The 25342-nt window shown below is 28.6% G+C and overlaps 2 protein-coding genes across 7 annotated transcripts in view; both read left to right on the top strand.

Moving 5' to 3' along the window:
* Positions 1-8284, top strand: part of LOC149890571 (uncharacterized) — a 45324-nt gene extending 37040 nt beyond the window's left edge. For 2 of the 4 annotated variants that reach the window (XM_090082690.1, XM_090082689.1), the window contains exons 11-17: positions 757-909; positions 1053-1547; positions 1944-2099; positions 2342-2494; positions 3744-4275; positions 4445-4649; positions 4902-5435. In XM_090082690.1, coding sequence (XP_089938816.1) covers positions 757-909; positions 1053-1547; positions 1944-2099; positions 2342-2494; positions 3744-3928 — 1142 coding nt within the window. In that variant the 3' untranslated portion in view covers positions 3929-4275; positions 4445-4649; positions 4902-5435. Of the gene's footprint in view, positions 1-703; positions 910-1052; positions 1548-1943; positions 2100-2341; positions 2495-3691; positions 4276-4444; positions 4650-4901; positions 6066-6281; positions 6366-6462; positions 6706-7241; positions 7543-8148 lie in introns of those variants that run through there. The other 2 variants (XM_090082691.1, XM_090082692.1) reach the window with 2 other exon arrangements.
* On the top strand, positions 8246-22687 carry LOC149890570 (polycystin-2-like protein 1). 3 transcript variants are annotated; one of them, XR_016451014.1, is made up of 20 exons: positions 8246-8375; positions 8450-8575; positions 8814-8979; positions 9130-9194; positions 9396-9668; positions 10703-11458; positions 11981-12199; positions 12308-12428; positions 13068-13230; positions 13374-13740; positions 13851-14013; positions 14265-14494; positions 15058-15163; positions 16770-17083; positions 17486-17660; positions 17789-18252; positions 19897-20175; positions 20324-20593; positions 20671-20853; positions 22441-22687. XR_016451014.1 is itself a non-coding variant. In XM_090082686.1 (20 exons), the coding sequence occupies exons 1-20, from the start codon at positions 8280-8282 to the stop codon at positions 22584-22586; spliced, it is 4857 nt and encodes a 1618-aa protein (XP_089938812.1). In that variant the 5' UTR covers positions 8246-8279; the 3' UTR covers positions 22587-22687. The 3 variants fall into 3 exon arrangements, 2 of the variants coding, with proteins under 2 accessions (XP_089938812.1, XP_089938813.1); XM_090082686.1 differs by having other exon boundaries at positions 17789-18427; XM_090082687.1 differs by lacking the exons at positions 8246-8375; positions 8450-8575; positions 8814-8979; ... (1 more) ...; positions 9396-9668; positions 10703-11458 and having other exon boundaries at positions 12159-12199; positions 13068-13235; positions 17789-18427.
* The last annotated feature ends 2655 nt before the right edge of the window (positions 22688-25342 follow it).

The raw sequence follows: 25342 nt of genomic DNA, 5'->3' as shown, positions 1-25342 counted from the left end.
CTGTTTTACACTGATTTTGATTTGCGTTCAAAGTTGCTGTGCTTTTTCTTTGATCAATTTTTGAGTAAATAAGTTTTTTATAAATATTTTCAGTAGCTGTTCTTGGTCTTACTAAATGTATCTTGTTTTCTACTCTTAAGTGAATCTAAATGTTTTTAAAAAAGGACATTGTGCATAACTAATGCATTTCATGGCTGCTTGGAAACACAACCATTTGCAAGTGAAGTTAGGTTTCAAAGTTACAAGAACTAAGTCATTTGAAAGCTTCCATAAATGGGGAAACTTTCAAATGACGTCATTTTAAATCAGATAATCAATAAAATTATTTTAAAGCAATAGCTATAGTAAAAGACAACAATTAAAATGCCTTTTATGATTAAAATGACAGAGGTTATCATACTTAACATTAGGCAAGCCTGCTAAACTTTATGATTTAAAAGTTTATATAAAATATTATTCTTCAGATATGAAGGTTGTAAAAAAAAGACAGTTCATTAAAAATATTTTCTTACTGTTCCTTATTAACTGGTGGCAAGATTTTATGTATGCTTTATCACTTTCTTTTAATTACTGTTAGTTGAAATTGTTTTAAATGAATTAGATAAATATATAGTGAGATAAAACTCAGATAAATGAATTTTTGTTTCTAAAAAAAAATAAATCAGCATTGTATTATTTACAATGCTGATTTATTTTTACTTAGGGTTTTTAAAGTTTGATAAGAAAAATAAATTGTTTTTTGCTAAATATTTGTAGCTGAATGGGCAAATTGGAATAATTGGTCAGCATGTAATGCATTGAATGGTACTGGGCTTATGAACAGGACACGGTTATGTAATAACCAATCGATATTGGAATTATGTTTTGGGAACAGTACTGAATTTTCACAATGTGACAAAAATTGTTCAGGTAACATTTGAAACTTTTTTTTCAATTTTGTTATTTGAACATTAATAATATAATAGAATGTAAAGTTTTAGATTTTTTTTTATTAATGGATTTTGATGGATTGTTATTAACTGAGAATCATATTCTTTATTTATTTTCCTCAGAATTGGAATCAGTTTTCCTGCCAAATGAGATGTTGTTAAAAAAAAATAACACTGTTGCTTCTCTGAGAAAAATTTACAAAGAATATATTGTTTCATTTGATATTAAGCCTATTTCCTATAATCTTGGTTGGCATAATGTAATTCATTTGACAAATTTAAGAAATGTTGATAATTATGGAGACAGAATTCCTGCTGTATTTTTTAATGAAGACAGTAGTGGAACAATGCAGATATGCTCAGCAGTCAATGGTTATACAAATTATACTTTTTTTACAAGATCCATTCCATTGATGCAATGGTCTGCTTTAAAGATATCACAAGAGTTATCAAATGGAAGCTATGTATATTCAATCACTTTGAATGGAACAATAATTCATTCAGTTGTAAATAATCAAACAATAGAGGTTTCCAACGTAGAGGTTTATGCTGGAAACCCATGGCTTGATTCTCAACCTGGATTCATAAGAAATTTTGTAATAATTACTGGACCATCTGGTATAAATATTACTTATAAATTTTGCACAGCAAAGTTGTTAATAAAATACTTTTCAAGTTTTTAAATTTTTAACTACTTTGTATACTTTTCATATACATACATTTATATATATATATATATATATATATATATATATATATATATACATATATATATATATATATATATATATATATATATATATATATATATATATATATATATATATATATATATGTGTATATATATATATATATATACACACACACACACACACACATATATATATATATATATATATATATATATATATATATATATATATATATATATATATATATATATATATATATATGTATATATATACACACATAATAAGTTTAAAAAGATTTTAAAGTTCTTTTAATAAATGTTAGGGATCAGCCATCAATGGAGTGATTGGTCAAGTTGCAATGTGTCTTGCGGATATGGATGGAGGATAAGGACTCAAGATTATTGTTTGAATGATTATTGGGAAAATAGTACTACCTCTAAAGATCTGATAAGTTGCTTTAGCAATGACACTTGTGAAGGTGTCTAGCTTATTCTTAAGGTCTTATCAAAAACTTTTGAAATATATGTTTATGACAACGAATGGTTTATCCCTTAACATAGTGATTTTAATTTAACATGAAATAGTTTTTTGTATATTTTGTATGTTTTTATATATATGGTTTTCTGTGTGTTAGTTTTAAAAGTGTATTTCAAATAATATTCTCTCAATAGTTGATATTTTGCGTTAAGTACATTCTAAAATGAGTTCACTTCTTTCCAGTAAATTGGTCCCAATGGAGTGATTGGTCTAAATGCAATTTGTCATCTGGAAATGGTTTCATGAAAAGATCACGGATATGCAATAGTACAAGTACTTTTGAATGGTGTTCTGGAAACAGCAGTGAAATTTCTGCTTGTCTCAATAATATTTTGGGTAGAACAAGTTTGTTATTCATTTACCTATATATTAGTTTTATAGTATTAACAACTTACCAAGCATAATAAATGAATAAAGAAACCTCAAGGAACCTTCTGGGTAACACTCTTTATGAAAGTTGAAAAAGAGAATTGTTCAGTTTTTTAAAAATCTTGTAAAATGAAGTTCTTTATTAAAATCTTTTTATGGAATTGACAATTGACGTCACTTGCTTTAATGTGTTTTATGAAAAATGAATATTCTAGATTATACTACTTTTTAATGAAAACCCTGAATGAATTTATCTCTAACTTCTGTAAATTAGAAATTCTTTTCCATAAAAAAAACAAACTATTTTAATCAACTATTTTAATAAGGTTATTTCCTATTTCCTCTAAACCTCTGAAATTTTTGATTGCTTCAGTAATGAAACATGCATAGGTAAGTATGAAATGTTTTGTGTTTTTTTTTTTGTCTATCACTTTTATTGTTACCTTGTTTGCAATGCCATGAATTTTAGATAAAAAGAAACTTGCTTAACCATACTAAAGTTTCATCAGTAATTGCTCTGAAGTGAAACTATAAAATTTGTGATCTAAATTTCTGACCGTTTCATAAAAATTTTGACAAATGCACTAAAATAGTTCATAAAAGATATATTTGTCATAAAAATTATCAGTCTAATTTTTTTCAGTACTTATAATTAACTGGGATTACTAATTATGATATTCCAACTATGCAAATTTACAATTATATACGCCAAACTACTTATAATTTTAGTAAAATAAGCCTATAAAAAGGAAAAAATTACTTGTAAAAATTATTTTTTACTTGAATATAAAAGAGACATGACATTCATTTTACAAAGCACTACTTTTTCATATTGATAAATATCAAACTTGTATTTTTTAAAAACACCTGTTAAACTATCAACAATTATTTTATCACTATAATTGTATGCATTTAAAATGTCAGCCATGATAAAATGTTGTCCTACTTAGTCTGATTTAAACATCATATTTTTAGCTATTCTACCTTGTACTCTACTTAAGAAACCATTTCTAGTGCTATAAATAAATTTATTTGAAATGGTTTTTTCTTTTATGTTTCATTGTAAAACTTTAAAATACTTTTATTTATCAAATTTTGTTTTAAAACAATTTTTTTATACATTAAACATATTTAGTTAAATTAATATATTTATTATACTTGCTATATTTAGTAAATTTTATTTTAAAAGTAAATAAAGTAAAAAAATTTTTTAAAGAATTCTGGGGTAGCTGGTCAGGTTGTGATTATTCCTGTGGTAATGGATTAAAGAGAAGAACAAAATTATGCTACAGCTCCAGTTTAGCACTTCTATGTGTGGGCAACGATACAGATACAACATTCATTGAAGACAATAAAGTTGTCTTCAATGTTTGTACAAGAGAAAGTAATGCTGGAGTGTAATGCTCTTTTAGCAAGCTACTCATATGGATCAAATGGAACAATGTATAAATTTTACAACAACCCTTTGACTTGGAATGATGCAAAGTTGGAATGTGAAAAGGATAAGACCAGGTTAGCTATCAGTACAGAAGGTGATTTGTGTAACATTTGGAATGCTTGTTTCCTTGAAACATTCTGGATTGGGGCAAGCAAAACAAATCAAGAAGATAAGTGGATATGGCTGGATGGAAGAAATGTTTCATCGTCGCTTCTGGATAAACCTGAAAGTGTAGGTTGTTTGGTAGCTACACAAGGCCAATTGAACAGTTCTAATTGCAACTCTACTTTTAAGTTTATGTGTCAAGGAAGTGAGTTTTCTAATTTATTTTAAACAAGTGAAAATGAAAACTTATTTTAGACTAAAGTTTGAGTAATTTATGATTCTTTTTAAAAAAAAAATTTAGCTGTCGTTCTTTTTCATACTCTTGGCTTTAATCATTTATGGGTTGAGTTATAAAAAACTATTTGGTTTTCTAGACATGGTTGATTTCTCTCAAATAATCAAGCACAGTCTGTTTGTTGAAAAAAACATTCTTCAAGATGAATCTTTTGATGCAATTATTGAAGTCAGAAATGCTTTCTTGGTGAATTTGCTGATTGATTTTGGTGAAGGAAAAGCACAAGTGTTCAAAACAATATTAATTCTTTCAAATGTTTCAGAGAACTTTTCCATTTCTTACAGGTATAAAGGAGATTTGTCTCAGTTTTGTAAGTTACAGAAATAAAATTTTTTTTGATTCTCATCAATTTTTTTGTTCCTCATCAATTTTCATTAGTTTTGCTTTTTTTTGCTTTTAAAAATTTTTGTAAAAATTATTCTCTAAATATATTTATAATATATTTATTATTTTTTATTACTTTTAGTTTTTTACTCATACTTTTTTTTACCCTGAAATTAAATGTCAAATATCAAAATCAAAAGTCTATTTTTCAGATATGAAAAATGCGGGAAGTATGAAGTAAATGTCAAATTTAGAAGCCATCTCACAGGAAAGTTGGAAATGACACCTGTTTCATCTAGTAGTACCAATGTGACTGTTTTCTGCACTTTATCAGAGATAAATATTGCCACTAATTTCTTTACATCATTAGATCAAGTAATAGTGATATCTGCTGGCGTAGAAATCAAGTTCAATATTAGTCAACATTCTGGTTCCTTTGTCATTTATACAATATATTGGGGAGATGGTTTAAATAACACTTTTGACCAATCAAAGGAATTAATTTTGATACCATTTTTTGCATCACATGTATACAGAAATGAGGGAAACTTCTCAATTTTAATTACAGCAATAAATGAAGTAGAGTTTAAAAACAAAACATTGCTCATACAAGTAAAGAATTGTTCTTTTCCAGAGATAAACTTTTTTTATGGAAGCAAAATCAACCCAGTAAGCTTTTTTAATAACATGGATAAAGAGTTTATTGCTACAATTGATGAAAATGAAAACTTATGCAAAAAAGAAAATGCTAGTGTTGATTGGGTGCTAACAGTTGGTAATTATGAAACAAAGACAAAAGGTGTTTTGAAAAACCAAAAAGCTTCATTTGTTGTCAAAAAGGAAACATTAAAAGTGGGTTCTTACACTCTTACTTTGCTATTTTCCTATGGCAGCATCTCTTCAGTGTCTGTTGCTTACTTCAACATAATTCTAGCCCCATTTGTTATTGAAATTGAAAGTGGTGACTTTCGCACAGTTGCATATAAAAGAAAAGTGGGCAGTGAAAGATTTTATCAAAATTTCACAATCAATGCTATAATCCACAATGAAAGTCCTATTCTGTCAAAAGAGATCTCATTTAAATGGAAATGTAAACTTGCTAGCAACATATCAGCTGCTTTAAACATTTTGAACGTTTCAGAAGAAGCCATCTCAAAATTCAACTCGAGTACCTGTTTTAATGATTCATGGGTTGATTTGATTGAGTTGTTTGATTCTAATGGCTCAGTACTTTTCTTTAATACTGAAATGTTCTTTGAAGGTGTTAGTTACAAGTTTGAAGTTTTTGGAACTAAAAAAAAAGATGATTTTCAATCATCTTCTTTTGTCCAGGAGATATATTTTAGTGATGCAGAAGTTCCAAATGTTAAGCTAATGTAAGTCAAATTCAACATTTGTGTAAGTATATTGAATAGGTTAGATAGTTTTATAAACTCTAACTCTAATATTAATAAATCATTGTGTTTTTTTAATTAAATCTCATTTTAAAACTCTCAACTGCAATATTAAAATGAGTTTTGAGAGACATTTTGATATTTCAATAAAATTAATTTTTTCTTTTAAATAAGTTGTTCTCTGGTTTTTTTTTGCAGATGCTTTGCAAACTGTGATAAGAAATTGAATTTGAAAGAAAGGACCATTTTATCTTACAATTGTATGGATTGTTTAAATCTGGGGTCAGTGAAGTATTCATTTATTTTTTTTTTTTGTACGAACTTTATTTTTTAATGGCATTTTATTTTACAACATTTTTTTGCTCATTAAATTTTACAGCCTGATAGCTGAGTGGGATGTTAAAGATGATACTGATAAGTTTCCTGATGAGTTGATTCAAAAAAATTCAACTTCAACTGGCTTCTCAAGCACCAACTTAGTTGTTAATGTAGATTATTTGCTCGAATCAAAAAATTACACATTTATTTTAAGAGTTGGATATCAAGGCTCATCATTTAAAGCGCTCTTTAAAGTGAGAAGGTTAACTTCTTCACTTCCAACTCCAGGGTTTTGTAGCATCAGGTATGATTACATAGATTAACTAATCAGAGAAAGATTTTGAAAACTAAATCTGTTTTATAATATCAAAAGTTTTTTTTTCACAAATTGCTAAAAATGTCTTATAAAACAAACAAAATATTTGTTTGTTTGTTTTATCATTTCAAATTTTTTTTTGTTTAATGCCACTAAATGATACTTTTTGATGTTTTTTTTACTTTTTGTTCTCTTCTTACTTTTGGTTTTTTTTTAAAATTTTATTTGTATAGATGGCTTACAATATTAAACTTGATTTTTAAAAATTGCTACTTTAAGTGAAAAGCTTTTGTTAAAAAACATCTTCCTACACTAAGTTTAAACTTCTTTTTTACTTCTAAATTTATAATAAAATTGTAAATGATTTCAGTGAGTTGGAGTGGGTGTCACAATAGATAAGTTTAATTAATTTCAACTTTAAGACTAGCTTTAACTAACTTGAAGAAACTTCAACTTTAAACGATTTTGATACAAAACATAACATCTCTATGTGTTTTTAAAAAATTTTTGTTGTTTATTTCCAGGCCTCAAAAAGGATATTCAGTTATAACAAAGTTTAAACTTGTTTGCCAAGAATGGACTGATGCTGACAGTGTTTTGAACTATTATTTTTACTATGACAATGGTAGCATTCAGAAGATGAACCTAAACTCAACCGCTCACAGTTCCTACCCTATTCTCAATGCTAAGACTGTTGATCAAGCCAGTTTAATGAATTTCAGATTGGGTCCTGGTGATAAGAACAACAACTACACAGTTACCATTTATGTTTTAGTTAGTGGGATCTATAACGCTTACAGAAAATATAAAAGTCTTTTTGTTCAGGTATGTTGCTTTTCTTTTCTTTTCTTTTTCTATTAAATATTCCTTGTAAATAAATTAGTAGAAATATTTTGAATAGAAAAGGCTTTTCTAAGTATGTATTCGAAAATATGTTTTTATTGGTTTGTATGATTTCAGTGTAACAAATAGTTTTGTTCTTCATTTTTTATGTGTGCAATTTAAGTTCAATATCTTCAGGTAGTAGCTTTGTATAAACTTGCATAAATTATAACTTTATTGAACTTTGTATAAAATAAGGTGACAAGTGTTGAATTTTAATTATTCAATAACATCAAAACTATGTTAAATTTCAAAACAACTCAGAATTTCTTTTAATTTCAAAAATTAATTTTCTTAAATAGCCTTAAAAGTTCTTTTTTTCAAGAAATTCTTTTGTCTTCAATCAAACTAAAGTTTATTCCAAAAAAAAAATTAGATCTTCTAGTATGCATTCCAAGAATGTTCTGGTTTTTGTGTAGACATACTTAAAAGAAGAATGAAGAATGTTCCCTCCGTCTATTTTGTCCATGCTCAACTTTTCTTTGCTTAAAAATTAATTGTATTATATATAACTTTATTACAAAATTTAATTTTTTTGTTGTTGTTAAGGTGCTTCCGTTTAATCAAATAAGTATTAAAGACATAATCACAGATATTAATATGAATGACTCACAAGCCTGTCAAATGTCCTTCAATCAATAAGTGCTGGTGTCAATCAAGATTTAAAGATATTAGAGAATATGTTCGACAAAGTTGATGATAATGCCACTGGAATTGAGTTATTAAATGAAGAGATAAGTCAGATAGTTGAAAATAAACTTGTTCAACTACAAACTGTAAGACATAATATTTCAAAATTTTTTTTGTTGCAGTTTTTTATTTATTTATTAATGAGAGATTTTTATTTAAGGTTTTCACTGATATAATTGCACTACTTTTGAAGGCCCCTTTAAATGATATGAACGATTTTAAAGTTGTTGGTGATGCATTAGCAATAACTTCTCAAAACTTTGGTCAACTTCTTTTCCAAGATCAGGTAAAAACAATCTTCAATGCTAAACAAAAATATTTTTCAAGATTGCATAAAATCTGACATTTTTTAAAACAAGTTTTCACATTCAAGGCAATAAATTGACAACCATGCAGTGGAAGGTATTTTGGTAGCAGGTATTTTGGTTAGCATTTTTAAAATTATGGGTGGGAATCATCGAAGTTACCAGTAATTTTGTTATTTATAACTGCTAATTTAGGCAATGTTTTGTTCTAATTTTTAGGAAAGTGCAGGTGATATCATTGTTAACATGACTAGATTGCTGACTAACAAAAATTTAAATTCTCTTGGTCCTAATGCATTTGAGATAAACACTCAATCTTTTATTATATCTGTATCAAACTTATTTAATGCTGACTCTCGGTTGGTAAGATTCTCTGTGTCAAATGGTAAGTAACCCTTTACCAGAGTTTTGTAAAGAAGCTATAAGTACATTAGTTATAAAAAAAACTGCAGCTGCTTTGTAAAACATTTGAGCTTGTGAAATATTGTCAACTTGTGTTTTATTACAGTAACTTAAGCAATACTGGCGCTTTTAGATTCTGCATCTAATCCAATTGAAGAAATCACATCAAAATTTAGAAATAAAAATAGAGAAAACCAGGTGACCAAATACTCTTCTTTATTCTCTGTGAATGCTTTGTTGAGTTAATGCTTTATTCTCATCTTTTCTTAAATTATTTTACTTATTTTTGTGATAATTCATTTAAGGTAATTTTGATATTTACTTAGAAATATAAGAATAAACGTTTTTAGGAGAAATGAAAAATAAGAAAAAAAAAATTCTCACTTGGTTATCTTTTAGGCTAGAAAAAGTGCTGATTTGGTGGCAAAACTTAAGAGATCTGTGGACAACTATTTGCATGCTATGCAGAGTTACAAAGTTCCCAGTGAAAAAGCTTCTTTTGGTGACACACCTTCTTTTTCTTTTACTATTAAAAAAGAATATGGGAGTAATTTAAGAGGTTTGTTTATTGGTTCATCCCCAAATGGTGGTGGTGAGGAATATGGATTTGTATTTCCAAATCTAACTAACTTCTTTAACGAGTCATCTCAAAATGAAATAATCTTGTTGAATGTAAGTGATTACTGTATAAGATAAGTTTCTTACTGTATAAGTTTATTACTGTATAAGTTTATTATAATATTATATAATTTATAATATTTTATTATAATTTATAATATATATAACTTGATTACTGTATAAGTTTATTACTGTATAGTTACATTTTAAAAAGATAAAAAAAAGTAAACAATTAACTAGTTTCTTGCATTATTGCATAAAAATTTAAAACATGCTCCGACTTAGCCGACTATACAGTTGATTTAACCTGGCTAAGCTGGACAGCTTCAGTTTCCTTACTGGAAATTGAAGTTGTTATTCATGAAGCTCCTCAGGACACCAAACTCAATAGGGCATTAAGCTGAACATTAAATGAAGCATTAATTCATAAAAAATTTTTGTTTATTACAAATTGAAAATCATATATTATTTTAAGTCATGATTAATCTATATACTAACAGTAATTCAATCTTTACATCAAAATTGACGAATTACATATTCATATTTATATATTAAACATCCAGTTAAAAGAAAATGGAGGACATTATTTAAATATATGTAAATAAAAATGACCAAAGATGCCAAAAATCGTTTTTTTTTTCTTCCTGTTTGTTTAAGAAAATAAAAATAGAAAAAAATAAATAATTTGTGAACGTTTGATAAAATGTTTCTTTAGAGAAGATACTAAAATCTTTTTTAAATTAGTCTATAAATTCCTTTTTTTAAATAATGTATCTTAAAAAATACGGCATAAACTATACCATGTATGATATACAAACATTATATGTAATTGGAACGGTTTTTGATTTACAGCAACCTTTTAATAGACTTATTTTTTAATCTAAAATAGAAACTCATCTTTTTTTTAAAAAAAAACAGAATTTTTTGATGTCCTTTCTTTGGTTCTCGGTTTAGTTTCAGGTTAGCAGTTTTGAATATGATTAAAACAATTTAAAGTTAAAAATTGATTAAAATAATTAACATAAAAAGAAAAATAAAAGTAAAAGAACCTTGAAAGAAATTTTTAAAATTGTTTATACTTAATTTAGAACTTAAGAATGAAGGACCAACCATATACATGGGATTTACAGCGAACTGATAATATCTTATCTGAATCTCAAATTCTCTCTTTGTCAAACACAAACGGAACATCCATTGAGTTAAAAAATATTTCAAAACCCATTCACGTTTCAATTAGAAATATACCTGAAAAAGTTTTAGGGCAGAATATATCATTACGAGCTCCTTTTGAATTGAAAGTCAAATCCCTTGAACTACCATCAAAAAACTGCAAGATGTTGTTAAGGTTTACACCATTGAATGATCCGAACAATGAAACCACCCTTAAAGTTTTAATTCAATATGGAAAAGTCTCAACTAAGAATGACTATGATATTGAACTACAAATTTCAAACAAAGACCGAACTTTGGTTAAAAAAAGCAATGTTCCTCCCATATTTGATGGGAATGAAAATGGTTACAATAGCACAACAAGTGTTTTATTTTCTCAAAAACCTCCTTTAACTTTGACTTTGCACAGAAATCAGAAAACTCAACTTTTGACCGATGGTTCAATACTATTATGGGACTTTGTTAACTCAACATATGGCTTCAGCAAGGAAAAAGTTCTTTATTTATCATTTCTCTATGATGGACCAATGCCTCCTCTACAAGTTCAATCAAGTCTCTATACATTTGATGAGGAAGAACATAGTGGAACCTTTGACTATGAGATGAAATCATACTGTGTTGAATGTAACTATTGGAATGAGTTTAAAAGTAGTTGGATGTCAGATGGATGTGAGGTATCACTGATTTCTTAATGATGTTTTAGTTTATTAAAAGTTGAAGAGTTTTTAATTGAAGAATATATTAATGTTTCTGCTGCTCATTTAAACTTCAGCTTTTCAAAATTTTAAATGATGCAAGATGCAAGTATTCTTACTCAAAGCATTTTTTTTGTATTGTAAAACAATATAAAAAAGCATTCTAGCATAACTGGACTATGCTTCTTTGCACCAATTATTTTTATATTTAGAAAAAAAGTTATTTACAAGAAATTTACTGTAAAGATAAATGATTAATAACTACGCATTCTTAAGGATTTTCAAAAAAAAAAAAATATTTGTTATAACATGTTTTTTAATGAATTGTTGTTGAAACGTTTTATGAGCAAAATGTTCCATTAATGAAGCATTTCATAAACAATGGTTATGTTATTGGATTCCTTTATAAATATTGTCAATATTCAAGCCTTAAATTAGAGACCAATCAGTTTAAATTTGATTCTTTCTTGTTTTTTGTGCATTACTTTTAACTTAATTTAGCTTGATCTAAACTCAACAAATTTTGTAGTAACTAAATGTAAATGCTCTCATTTGACTGCATTTGGAGGATTCTATGTGGCACCCAATGTTCTTCCTAAACCCTCTTGGGAGTTATTAAAAGAGGGTTATGTTCTCCTAATTGTTGTTGTTTCTATTCTCTTGGTGTGGGTACTTGGTTTATTTATCATGAGACGGTTTGATATCAGTGATTCTACAAAGGCAAGTCTAAAATGCATAAATGTTATTTTTTAATACATCTTCAATTTACAAAGATATCAACTTTTAAGATTTAGTTGTCTGCTTAGTAATGTTTTCAGCTTGTTATAGTTTGGTGTGTGTGCACTCTTGGATAACCGCCCAGAAGATCAGTATTTGTATGAAGTCACTGTTAATACCGGAACTCGAAGGAGTGCTGGAACAATGTCAAATATTTTCTTTAACTTAACAGGTGAGCATCTTTTGAGTTCTTTTACTTTTTAATGTTGATTTGCTCATCTTCTATGTTTCGATTATATCTTCTATGTTTCGATTATATCTTCTATGTTTCGATTATATCTTCTATGTTTCGATTATATCTTCTATGTTTCGATTATTGAAATTCTGATTAGTTTTTTTAACTCTCACTAAGTTGCTTTTAGAAAAATTCTTATACAATGTTCAAAAATTTTCATTTTTCTTTTTTTAATATTATATCAGTTTTATTATAATCTTGTGCAGCTTTAAAAAAGTCGAACCTCTTTTGTAGTAATTTTTAAAAGATAATTTCATAATTTGATGTCATGTCTACCTTTTTTCTAAATTGATAATTTAGTTAAGTAATTGTTACTAATAAATCTTTCATTATGAAATATTTACTAGCCTACCTTAGTCTTATGAGTAATGTTTTTAACTTTTAAGTTATCATTATAGTAAAGCTGCTTTATTACTAATATACATAATCATAATTTCTATATACATTATTATTACTTATATACTTATTACTTATATACATAATTGTTACTAATATACATTGTTATTGTTTATATTAATCATTTTGTTTATCTATTTGTAAAATCAAGGTGTATAATACAATTTGTTTTTTTTTTAGGTGAATTATGCGAGTCGGGAGTGCGACGCTTAAAAGACGGAGAAAGAAAATGTTTCCAGAGGTCAAGCACTGATTTCTTTATAATGACAACAAACAGTTGCCTGGGTGACTTAAATTACATTCGTATTTGGCATGACAATAAAGGCGGAGGATGGTATTTAAGGTTAAGTAATAATTTAAATTACAATAATATTCATTTGTCAGATTCGTTAAAGATTTAATTGGATTTATTCAATTATAACTCATATTCGAAAAAGAAGAATTTTTTTTAGGTATTTTTTTTCATGTAAAAACATCCTTGTTTAGGAATATTGTTGTTACTGATCTCCAAACTGATAAATGTTTTTACTTCATTGCAAATCGTTGGATTGCCGCAGACAAAGGTGATTGTTCAGTTGATTGCTGCATACCGGCGTCTGGATCAGACGACATAACCGAGTTTAGTTATATCTTTTCACAAAAGACGAAACATGATTTATCTGATAGTCACATATGGTTTTCAATTTATGCTCGCCCCCCTAGAAGTTATTTTACTCGATGTCAGAGATATTCTGTCGCTATATGTTTACTGATGATGGGAATGACAGCGAGTTGTATGTATTACAAAAGTATGCCACCAGCCACTCCGGCAACTGAAAATAAAGTTGCTGGATACACTTTCACATGGCAGCAGGTAAAAAGCAGCATATTTATTTCTATATGCAGTTGCAGGATTAGTTAACTCATCTCGTCCCAGTGTCCTAACGTGTTGATCCATTTAAATTTGTTTTCTTTTTCTTTTAGCTATATGTGGGTTTCGTTAGTGCTTGCATTACTTTTCCAGTTAATTTGATCCTCGCTGGTCTCTTTCGAGTTATAAAACCCGCGAGAAAGTTGAAATTTGGAGAACTATTCGGGAAGAGCAAGTTTCAACTTTTAGTTTTGCATGGGTCTCGAAAGAGAAAACGTAAGTCTAGCGTTTTCTTATTTTTAAAAAAAGTTTCTTTGATTATAAAGAAACGTGCTGGCTTCTAGAAAATGAAATACATTTCTTTGTTCAAAAAAACGTTAAAAACATAGCGGAGGGAAAAATTTGATTAGGACGATAAAAATGTTATTTTAGGAATGCTATTACAAAGCTACAACCGACTCTGTTTTATCTCTCTTTGATGACACTATATATGAAATTTTGTCTTAACTTGTTTCGTATTTGTTTAGTTTCAAAAATAAAAGATGTAAGTGGTCATGTAAAAATAAATAACAGAAGCACACCACAAAAGCAGCACACGAAGAGTGATTTTTTCTACCTTCCACACGGTTTTTTATATATTACATGGTTCATCTGTATTTCAATGATTTTGGGTGGCGGGTATGTTGTTTTATCGTATGGAATGAAGTTTGGGAACAAAACGTCTTTAGATTGGTTAGCAAGCATCTCTGTATCAGTTGTAAGTTGAGGGTTACCTTCTTGAGTTTTTTTGCATCGCCATTGAATGAGATATAGAGAATTAATCTTTGTTTTAAATTTCATTGCAAAAGCCAAATTTATTTTTCTATATAAATTTTTTTCTTTTAAAAAAAAAAAATATATCTAAACTATTGCTCGTAAATGATTTAAACCATTCACGCGTCAAACATTGCGAAAAAATTACGCCTAAATGTAACCTCTTAACTAATTTCCAATATTTCTCCATCAACTTCTAATAATCTTATTGATATTAAAAACTTTTTAACAGTTTTTTTAATTCTTTCTGAAACCAATTACGTCTTCCTTGTTGCTTCTGTGTCAGGATAAAAATATCGATGGCTCCGCGCAAAATCGATATGTATCTTCAGTTATATATCAAGTTACCATGATATAATCGCTGAGATTGCAGATAGTCCGATTTTGCGCGGAGCCAGCGATATATTTCATTTACTTGAGATGGTGTTAATTATTTTACATATTGCTTCATTTGCGTCACAATTTTCGCATCACATGTTTCTTTAGATGGTTTTTTTGTGTTCTTAGGTACTTGATGCATTTGTATTTCAACCAGTAAAAATTCTTCTTACGGCGTTGTTTGTAGCGCTCGTCAAAAAATCAGTCGAAGAGAAATATTTAATTGATATGCACTGTAAGACTATTAATTTATTTTCAATTATTTTTCAACAATGAATAAAATAGTAATAATTTACTTTAGGTTACAGATTACATTCAGTAACAGACTATTGGCGTTCTATTAATGTTTGGATTGCTTTCATAAATTAGAGTTATAATATTATCAGTTAATACTTTAAAAAAATTTTATTGCTTAATGTTGACATTTTCCACAATATAAGTAAATTTATATTAAAAAAAATCTTTGACTCATCTGAAGATCCACATTGCTTTTTGATTACGTAATGTTACAGATTTTTGGTTTATTTTACGTTATAAAGTAATTTTATGATAGTTATAACGTTAGGACTGGGGTAGGCCATTCCGTTAATTCTAAAATTTGCTTTCGTTCAAAGTGTTCCTTATGGTTTTTAACGGTTTTATTTTAATCTACAAAGATTTATGAAGATACTACATCCAAAACATTGCAATTTTTTAATCATATTTTTGTTTTAACCCTTAATTACTCGCGCTGGTGTATTTTGTACATCAAACTTATATATCTTTGTATTTATACGATCGCACGCAAACTTAAACGGAGTTAGTACCATCTATCTTTTGTTTAATATACTACTAATATGGTGTTGCTCCGATTTTGTCTTAGTGTGTCTTAAGTTGAAGAATCATCCTGCTGACATTCAATATTTTTTAAACAAATATAAACCACCGCAAGATGATGAGGTCACAGTTAAGCCTCCTACAAAATTGCGAAGAGAGTGTCATCTTTGTAGGAGATAAAATAACAGGGTAACTGCAATTAGATGTTCTTCTTGTAAGGAATTTCTATGTTGAGGACATTGGTTAATTGAAGTAAAATGCGATGCGTATGCACATCCTGCAATAGATAGTGATGGCAATCGTGTGCACATCCTGCAATAGATGGTGATGGCGATCGTGTGGACATCCTGCAATAGATGGTGATGGCGATCGTGTGCACATCCTGCAAGAGATATTGATGGCAATTGTGTGCACATCCTGCAATAGATAGTGATGGCGATCGTGTGCACATCCTGTAATAGATAGTGATGGCGATCGTGTGCACATCCTGCAATAGATAGTGATGGCGATCGTGTGCACATCCTGTAATAGATAGTGATGGCGATTATGAATAAAATCTGTAATATTTAAATAATATGTAAAAAATGTATACTTTTTTGTAAACTTTAAAATAGAGTTACGAAATTAAAATAATTTTTAAATTCAATATTTTAAATAATCGTCTCATAAAAGTACAATTTTAACAATGGTGTATAAATTACAACGCGCGAGTAGTTAAGGTATAAGATTTGGCGCGAGTAGTAAAGGGTTAAGTAAAAATTTGAAAACTTTTCGTCGGTAGTGTGTTATCAGTTTTAAATTTTATTCGTTTTAAAATAAAGTTTTTTTTTTTAACTAAAAACTTGTATTTTTATTACAATACTTAATATCTATATTTAACATAGTCTGATCAAATTCGCTTTGATTTTCATTTCTGTTCTCAAATTTAGAAAAATGTTAGACTTGGGGTTGTCTTTTGTTAAGGAAAGAATTCTCAAGATACAATTAATTTTTTCCAATAAAGATTTTAAATTTTCTTTTCAAAGGTAAGGAGCTGGCGTTTGATGAAAAATGGCTTAACAAACAGAAACATGACGTGAAGACCTTTGATATGGAAGACATTGATGTAAAACCGCTCGATGCTTTTATCTTGAGTAAAATGAAAGAAGTATCCCTAAACCAAAAAAAAATGTATGAAATTACAAATGAGTTGATGTTGTATGTTATCTTTGCAATCTTGGTCTTTTATATTGGTTATCTATCGCAAGAAAGTACGGTGTATTACCAAACGCGTGATGTAATTGATCTTTTCAAATTTCAATCCACCAAAGTAATAAACGAATATGTAAATTTTAGCCAAGTAAGTTTTTGAATAAAAACTAATTTCTTTATTCAGTTGTATCTTCGATATTTGATCCGGAGATATTTTCCATTTTTCTAAAAATGCTCCGGCATTTTTGATTATTTTCCGGCAATCCATGTTATGGTGAGTAAACTTCTTTGTAGATTTATTCTATTTTCAAAAAAATTGAAATAGTTGAGTTAAAGAAATGTAAGAAAAATAACGATAATAATAAAAAAATATTCACAGCATCATATAAATGAAAGAAACGGTAGTTTCAATATTCATGGTAGAGTATAAATCTACCTTTAAACACCTAAAATTATTTATTTTACATCCATCTATTTATCTGTTACATTTAATTAATCCGTTAATATAACATGAAAATTTGTACTTTTTAAAATATTCTCTTAACTGCAGCTTCAATCTGCTTGCGATTTCTGGAATTGGCTTGAAATGTTCTTTCTTCCTCAAGTCTTCCCAGAACCTTGGTCTAACAATCGAATAATGGATTTTCCTGGAAGATTGTTTTTAAGTGATCTTGTGTCAAAAATTGTTAACGGAGTAAGAATTCGGCAGATCCGTGTACAACCACGTTCGTTTTTTTTAGTTTTTTTTTTCTTTTTTTTTTTTTTTTTGCATTAAAAATATTAGTAATAAAAATACTTTATCATGAATAATGAAGATTCTTAAAAAAACTAATACTTTATTTTTCACCATTAGATTCTTGCCAAAAAGCTGAAGATGTTAAAAAAATATTTACTTATGATTGTTTATCTGCTTACAAATCATCTCTGGAGGAGACTCGTGATTTCAATTTTAGTTGGTCTGACCCTAAAAAGTACAGTACTCAAATGAATTCTTACACCATGCCTTGGCGGTACCAAACCTCTGAAAACCTTGATAGCTATCCACTACCTGCGACGCTAGAAACCTATTATGGAGGAGGGTACGTAATTGAAATTTTCCCAAAATGGAAAAACAAGAATATTATCGATCTGTTAAAACAAAAAAAGTGGATTGATCGCCAAACACGAGCTGTAATCGTAGAGTTTGCTCTGTTTAATGCCGCTACAAATCATTTTAACATGGTAACTATTGTGTTTGAGTTTCCTCCTTCAGGTGGGATGATACCTTATTTCAACGTTGAGACAATGAGGTTGTATACGTCTACAGCAGGAAATGAGGTAGCTAACATAGGATCACAAGTGTTATTTATTTTATTGATGATCCTTTTCTCCGTCCGTGAATGCAGAGTTATTTATAGAAGTGGTAGGGAATATTGCAAGGAATTCTGGAATCTTGTTGAAATTGGACTAATTTTTTGTTCCATTCTAGAAGTCTTTTTCTACTTTTATAGAGGTAATAAAAGTTATTTTGTGCACTTATGAATATTGAATAACAACTTTCCTCATAAAGCGATAGTTGATATCAAATTGGTGTCAACTAGTTTTTGTTGTGCAAGCTGTTTAGAAAGGTTGCGTGTAGTTTAAAAGTAATACAAGTTTAAAAGTAATAAGATAAATTATACTCAAAAAAAGATTTATTTTTTATTTTAAATGTACGGCTATTAAAAAATTACTAAAATTTTTATCTAAATTATATTCAATACGTTACTGGCACAAATATTGAGCGTAGATTTCTTAGTAAACCTTACCACAAAGTCTGAGATAGTGAAGCTATTTCTGCTACAATTTTCTGGTTTATTTGTCTAACTATCCTCTTCTACTTTTGTACACCCACTTTTTAAGAAATCCCCATAAGAAAAAGCGCAGAGGTCTCAGATCTGGATTGAGTGGTGGCCAGTTAACATCAACTTTTCTCGAAATCAACGAATCTTAATGGAGAATAACTCCTTTTTAGCTTCAGTTAAATCAATTGATGTATAACAAGTGGTGAAATTATTTTGAAACCATGTTCATATAAAGAAGCCAAAAAGAAGGTGTTGCAAAGATAGAGCTAAAAAGCTTGAAACTATTTTGCAGTATTGCTTTGTATCTACAGTGAAAGCTCAACCTCAACAATCTTTAAAGAAAGGGGTAGATAATACTTTGGTAGACATCACAGGCGAAGCAACAAACTGAAAACTTTGAAGTAGCCGTTACTGCCTCTGAAATAAATAAATGTCAAAATTATCAACCTGCTGAAGCTTAAACGTAGTGAAATTCAATCTGATAACGTAGTCAGTCTTACAATCCAGACTTTTTAAATTTTACATACTTTAAGATATAAGTCGTACTTTAAAATCACATGCAGAGTTGACTTTTTTAGTTTTAATATTTGACTTTTCTTACGAACAAACAATGCTGGTTTTTTACTCACTAAATTTTGAACACGTTCAATTAGTTTTTTGAGTCTGCCGGCACTCTTCAAATTAGCGCTTCGAACTTTAATGGTAAACGTAGTTGATTCAAACATTTTAATCCATTTTCAGATGATATTCTGGTGAGACGGGGTTCGAATCTTATAATGAGTACAAAAAAAAAAAAAAAACGCTGTGCAATAACTAATTGATAATTGGTTTTGGTAATATACTCAGACACTAAACACATGCTGTTGACCGGTGAGTGACTCCATCGCTACTAAAGTTTCTCGGAACGATCTGTTTAATATTTCACCACCCACATCCTTACTAATCCCCCTTCCCCCACGCACACACACCGACAGACTGTTCTGCCCATGTGTAATTTAAAGTTGAAAGTAATTTAAAATTGAAACACCACTCACCCTTTCTGGACGCCTTTTTAACCCAAAATGAATATCATTTTTAGTATTAATGATGATTATGGATCTGTAACAATGCAAATTTACAGACGCCTGTTTTTTTTTAGGTCAATTTGCTAAAGATTTATTAAGAAGATTACCAGAGAAGCAACCACAGCGATTTATTAATTTACAATTCGCATCTTATTGGAATACAATTTACGTCAACATTATTTCCCTGGTCGTTTTCTTTGTGACCATTAAGTTTATTAAACTACTTCGCTTCAATCAACGAGTTTCAATGCTATCATCTACTCTTAAAATATCGTGGTATCCTCTCTCTATGTTAGGAATATCATTTGCTCTTATCCTATGTCCAATAATAGTTTGTTCAAATATCATATTTGGTTAGTAAGATTTTTGTTTTTTTTCATAAAATAAATCAAAGTATCAAAGCTTAAACAAGTATAAAGGGTTAAACAAAGTAAACGAGAATAAAAAGAGTCAGTTTAAGATGAAGCATAACAGCTTGGTATATCTTTCTTTTTTTTGCAGGTGTTTCACTAGATGGCTACATAAATTTCTCTAGAGCAATCATCTCTGTTTTTGGCTTGTTGTTAGGAAAGTTTAGCTTTTATCAGTTTAAGAACGCCAATTCATTTCTTGGTCCAATGTTTTTTTTTGGTTTCAACATTTCAATGAACTGGATAATTATGAACATGTTTATATCAATCTTGAATGACTCGTTTACTGTGGTGTGCTCAAGTATTGATCTGCAGAATAGCGAATACCATATTCTTGATTTTATTACTTCGCATTTCAAAGGTATTTTGTTTGAGTTGCGTATTTTAATTATTTTTAGCCTTTGATATTATTACATGGCTCCTGTTACATCGATTTAGGCTGGCTTGGAATCCATAATAAGATTGAACCAACGAAGCTTGGTTGGGACAAAGAAAACAGGAAATGTTCTGTTGCAGGAAAATTTAATAAAAAGCAAGGAATGCCAATCAAAATAATGGTTACTTCTTGTGTTCCTTGTGGTATAGTGAACGAAGAAGGTGCCCAGATAGAAATATCGGAGGGTAAGTTGAGTTTAAAAAAAGAATTTTCCAGCCATACTTTTTCACCTTTCTTTATTTTTGTTTCCTTTCAAGGACTTCTTTAAAATTGCAGCCAAAAATTTTCTTCAAAAACGTTTTGATTCACGAAAACTCAAATCTTTTTTTGTCAATTTATTTTGTCAATCATTTACGAAAAAATCTTTTCTTGTCAACACAAACTCAAATTGAAAATTAACAAAAAGATTAAAAATGAAGAAGACATCTGCCATCATCAATAGTTGGATTGATGATGGCGAATTTAAAACAACAGTGATCAGTTTTTTGCTTACATTTTTGTCTTTTAAAATTCATATCATTTTTACATGCGTGTTTATATATAAAGGCGGTGTGATAGTAAACGTGGTATTAAAAACGTTAGGTGGCTTATATTTTGAAGCATTCAAATCTTCTTTAAAAAACTCAAATTTATTATTGTTTTATGAATATAAAACTTTTATTATTGTTGGCATTTACCTGGATTCTTATACCTAATTAACTCAAAACACCTTTTCAAAACGGATTTTGCGTATTTAAGTATCCTGTAAATTTAAGACGCGATTCACCGAAGCACTAAGGTAATATCAAAATCATCTCTAATAATTACATCGAACAAACACTAAAGTTCAATTTTATTGTTGGCTTGTGTCATTCTAATCTCTCATAATTTTAAAGATATTGCTTGATTACTATATTTATGCCAAACCACAGAATTTTATTGAAAAGCAACCCTTTTACAACTGTAAAAAACTTTACAAAAAAAATTTTCTCTTTTACCAAAATGGATGTTTAGTTTTTAGCAGAAAAACATTTTTCCAATCGGTACCGAGTACCCTTTTACAAGCATGTAACTAAAGTATTCTAGCCTTTAAGACTAAGCATAAGATGTTGTGTGAAACTGAGGGCTTTATTGTTCGGGGTGTATTACGTTATCAAATGTAATGAATTCACTGGATTCACTAAAAATGAACACAGAGGTCTCTTTTTTCTATTGAGATCCTTTGGAAGCTGAACTCAATCGTCAAAATTTGGCAATTGGGTTCAGTGGCAAGAGAAGAGCAAATGTTCAAAAGTTTGCTTTTATCACAAATCATCCCGGTATCCTCTAATCTGCTATATTATTATGCATCATAAGCCATTCAGTGGAATTCTATCTTTCAGAAATAACTACAAAGACCTGTTTCACTCAAATCGAGCTTTTAATTTAAACTTCACATGTAACAAAAATATTTAGTATGATGCAATTGTAAATTTTTAATGTTAATTTTGTTGGCAATAAAAACCCAATTGAAAGTTTTGGTCAAGAAAAAAAGTTAGAAGCGTTAAAAAAGCATCAAGTCATGATAATAAGATGTTGTTTTTAATGCTTTTGTTGCCAGTTATTACTTCAATTAGGCGCAAGTTGTATTTGCATTGGATTTGTTCGTTTTGAGAGATTTCATCAAAAAGGTGTAAGCCAGAAAAACTGGTTAAACAAGTGCTGTGTAACTTCCTTCTTAAAACGAGATTTTAGAAACAAATTCCTCAAGTCATGTGAATTTATAAAATAACTCTGTTAAAGTTTACTTCTAGATGAGTTCGCAATACAGTTAGAAGAAAAATTTGCATATTGCGATCGCTTACTGTCTCAACAAGAAGATGAAAACAAATACATGATGAATTACTTAATTAAATTGGTAAGTCTTCGTAAGTCTGCAACTCTTCAGCTTAAAAATTAAAGTGCGTATTTTGTTAGTATCAGCATCTAACATTAAAGCCATCGGAAATCAATAATGCAATTTGTAAAAAAAACTTTTAAAGAAAAAATAAATAATGGAAATAAGTATAGTTTTACTTTCGTTTAAAGGTATTTGTAGTATGCACTGACAATAAAAATGTCTAAAATGAGAGAACTTGTGCGGGCTGAAACCACTAAAGTTGATAACATTCGTTTGTTCTTTTCATTTTCAAAATTCAATTGAAAAAGATGTCTTTTCGAACTGACAATATGTCAATTAGTGAACGACTAAAATCAAAACTTCAGCCGAAACAATAGATACCAAAATTTCGGTTCAGTAAAACCGTAATTGTAATTCGGTTTTTAAGTGTCGGCCTGTTTCGACTTTGTTTGAAGTTTCAGTTTCGGTCGTTCACTATTGTCAACTCAGAAAAAGCAATAAATTTACAAGCACAACTGAAAATTGCTGGTGCTAGATTCGATTGGGGATATAACTGATTTAGTTTGTAGCTGGATGTAGTAAATTTAATGATAATAAGTATATTAAAACTACATATATCTGCACTTATGACATCATTGACTTTGATTTACATGATGATAAACTAAATTATTGCGCTTGATATAATTGCAGGCAAATTATACAACATGGTCTGAAGTAGGTGAGTTTTGGCAAAACCTCATACTTGAGGAAAAGTTGACTGTACAAAGATGATATTTTAAAGAGGTTTATGAAAACAATCCAATTCTAAAGTATGAAGATAACCTGCTAAAATGTTGTAAAAAAATCAAGATACTGTTTGAGATCAAGTTTGAATAAATAAGTTTCTTATTGGTAAATTTTACCCTCAAGTTTACTACTCTTATGCCCTTTCTTACGTAATAATATATATATACATGGATACATACATACATACATACATACATACATACATACATACATACATACATACATACATACATACATACATACATACATACATACATACATACATACATACATACATACATACATACATACATACATATATATATATATATATATATATATATATATATATATATATATATATATATATATATATTACGTAATAATTTAATATTTAATTAAGAAGAATTAATATTTAATGAAGAAGAACATTTGATAGAAATTATGAAGAATAAGCTGAGATTGAATGAAGTCTATCCCAAGTTTATAACTGGATACAATCCATTAAAAAGATGCTAAATATTTTTTTACTTTTTATTCAATGATCGTGTAAAAAGCGCAACATTGCAGAAATAAAGGAAGCTTAGTCTTCAATTTTGCCAAATCTTTATGGCAGTTTTACCCTTGTGCAACTGGTTCTCGATCCATTAAAAAACTCCTTCGACATTACTTAGAGCAAACTTAGAAATCGTTTAGGACGAGAAAAATTGAAAAACTTAAAATTAAGATCTACAAATGCGGATCGCTGTTTGATGACTTAATTATAAACTTTTAAGTTGAACTATTCTTGGTTGACATGATTATTATAGATATGGTTTATACTTTTTGGCGACTTGTGGAAATAGATAAATAAAGTTTGCATTCTCACGTATCGATTGTCGCGGAAGTTTGGAGTAATTTTGTACAAAGTCAATGCAACATTTATATGTTTCCACAAGTATTATGAGCCTTGCATTTTATTAGTTTCTCTATCAACACATCGGCAAAAATGACATAATTTTTATTTTCCGATGGTAGTTCTCTAGGATCTCTAGGATCTGGAACATCTGTTCCTGACTCAAAAAAACTACATTCAATATCACAAAATTGCTCATTTTCTTTTTCTGTTGCCTAAATGAATGAAGAAGCAGATATACTTTGTATTATTGCTTCGTTATTATCAAAAAATTAAGATATTGTCTCCTTTAATCAAGATATTGTCTCCTTTAATCAAGATATTGTCTCCTTTAGTTGCTTATCTTTGCTTTCTTTACAATGCGATAATTTTCAAAAACAACTAAACAAGCCATCCTTGATTAATGAGTAGAATAAGTTATAGTGTTATCCCACCACACCCAGGTTACCAAAAATTAAATCACTAGTATTTCTAGGCAACACCTCCAGGTTTTGAAGCTTGTTTAACGATTTATTCTATGATTATTATTTAGTTTTCCTTCTGCATGTTCTAGACTAAAAAGTTATAAAGTTAAAATGAATTGAAAATAAAAGGGGGTTAAGTTTTACTAGATAACAAACCTCTCCCTAAGATTGATCTTATTAAAGCACCTAAAGATTTCAAAATAAAAATTTTTAGAAACAGAAAAAATCACTGCGGTACTTTTAATTTAGATTATTAAAAATAGTTGAACAAATTAAGAAATTTGGTATAAAAAACAAAACGAAAAGTATCATTTTGATAGCTATGGTTTACAAACACCGAATAATTAGCATGACTATTTGAAATCTTCAATATACTGTAGCAATCATATATTTTGCGATCATTTGTGTTTACTTATTTTAGAAATGATGAGCAAAGAAAAAACTCATGATAGAACTGACAAAATGATTTTAATGATTGAGAAAAAGATTTTATGATAGAATTGAATAGTAAAAAAATCTAATTTACGAAATAGAAATATACGGAAAAAGTATTGGTTGATATCGTTTTAGTTTAAAAAAGAAATCATTAAAATATTCAAGAAATTTTTTCAACTTAAGCGGTGGAAGGAAAATGCTAAAAATTCAAAGAGTAGAAGAAATTTTTAATTCTTTTAACGACAAAACATCACATG

Source organism: Hydra viridissima, unplaced genomic scaffold, assembly GCF_058129835.1.
Source record: "Hydra viridissima isolate aposymbiotic clone 2 unplaced genomic scaffold, HvirCarnegie_v1 scaffold_3, whole genome shotgun sequence".
NCBI classification, from domain to species: Eukaryota; Metazoa; Cnidaria; class Hydrozoa; order Anthoathecata; family Hydridae; genus Hydra; species Hydra viridissima.
The sequence above is the reverse complement of the archived record's forward strand: the minus strand, read 5'-3'. Positions and strand labels throughout refer to the sequence as shown.

What these genes read in the sequence shown, in the direction of transcription:
- LOC149890570 (XM_090082686.1), top strand. Translation starts at nt 8,280, where the DNA reads ATGTTCGACAAAGTTGATGATAATGCCACTGGAATTGAGTTATTAAAT. An exon ending in AACTTCTTTTCCAAGATCAG is followed by an intron (nt 8,576 to 8,813) that starts GTAAAAACAATC and finishes TCTAATTTTTAG; the next exon opens with GAAAGTGCAGGTGATATCAT. An exon ending in TATTTTCTTTAACTTAACAG is followed by an intron (nt 12,429 to 13,067) that starts GTGAGCATCTTT and finishes TTTTTTTTTTAG; the next exon opens with GTGAATTATGCGAGTCGGGA.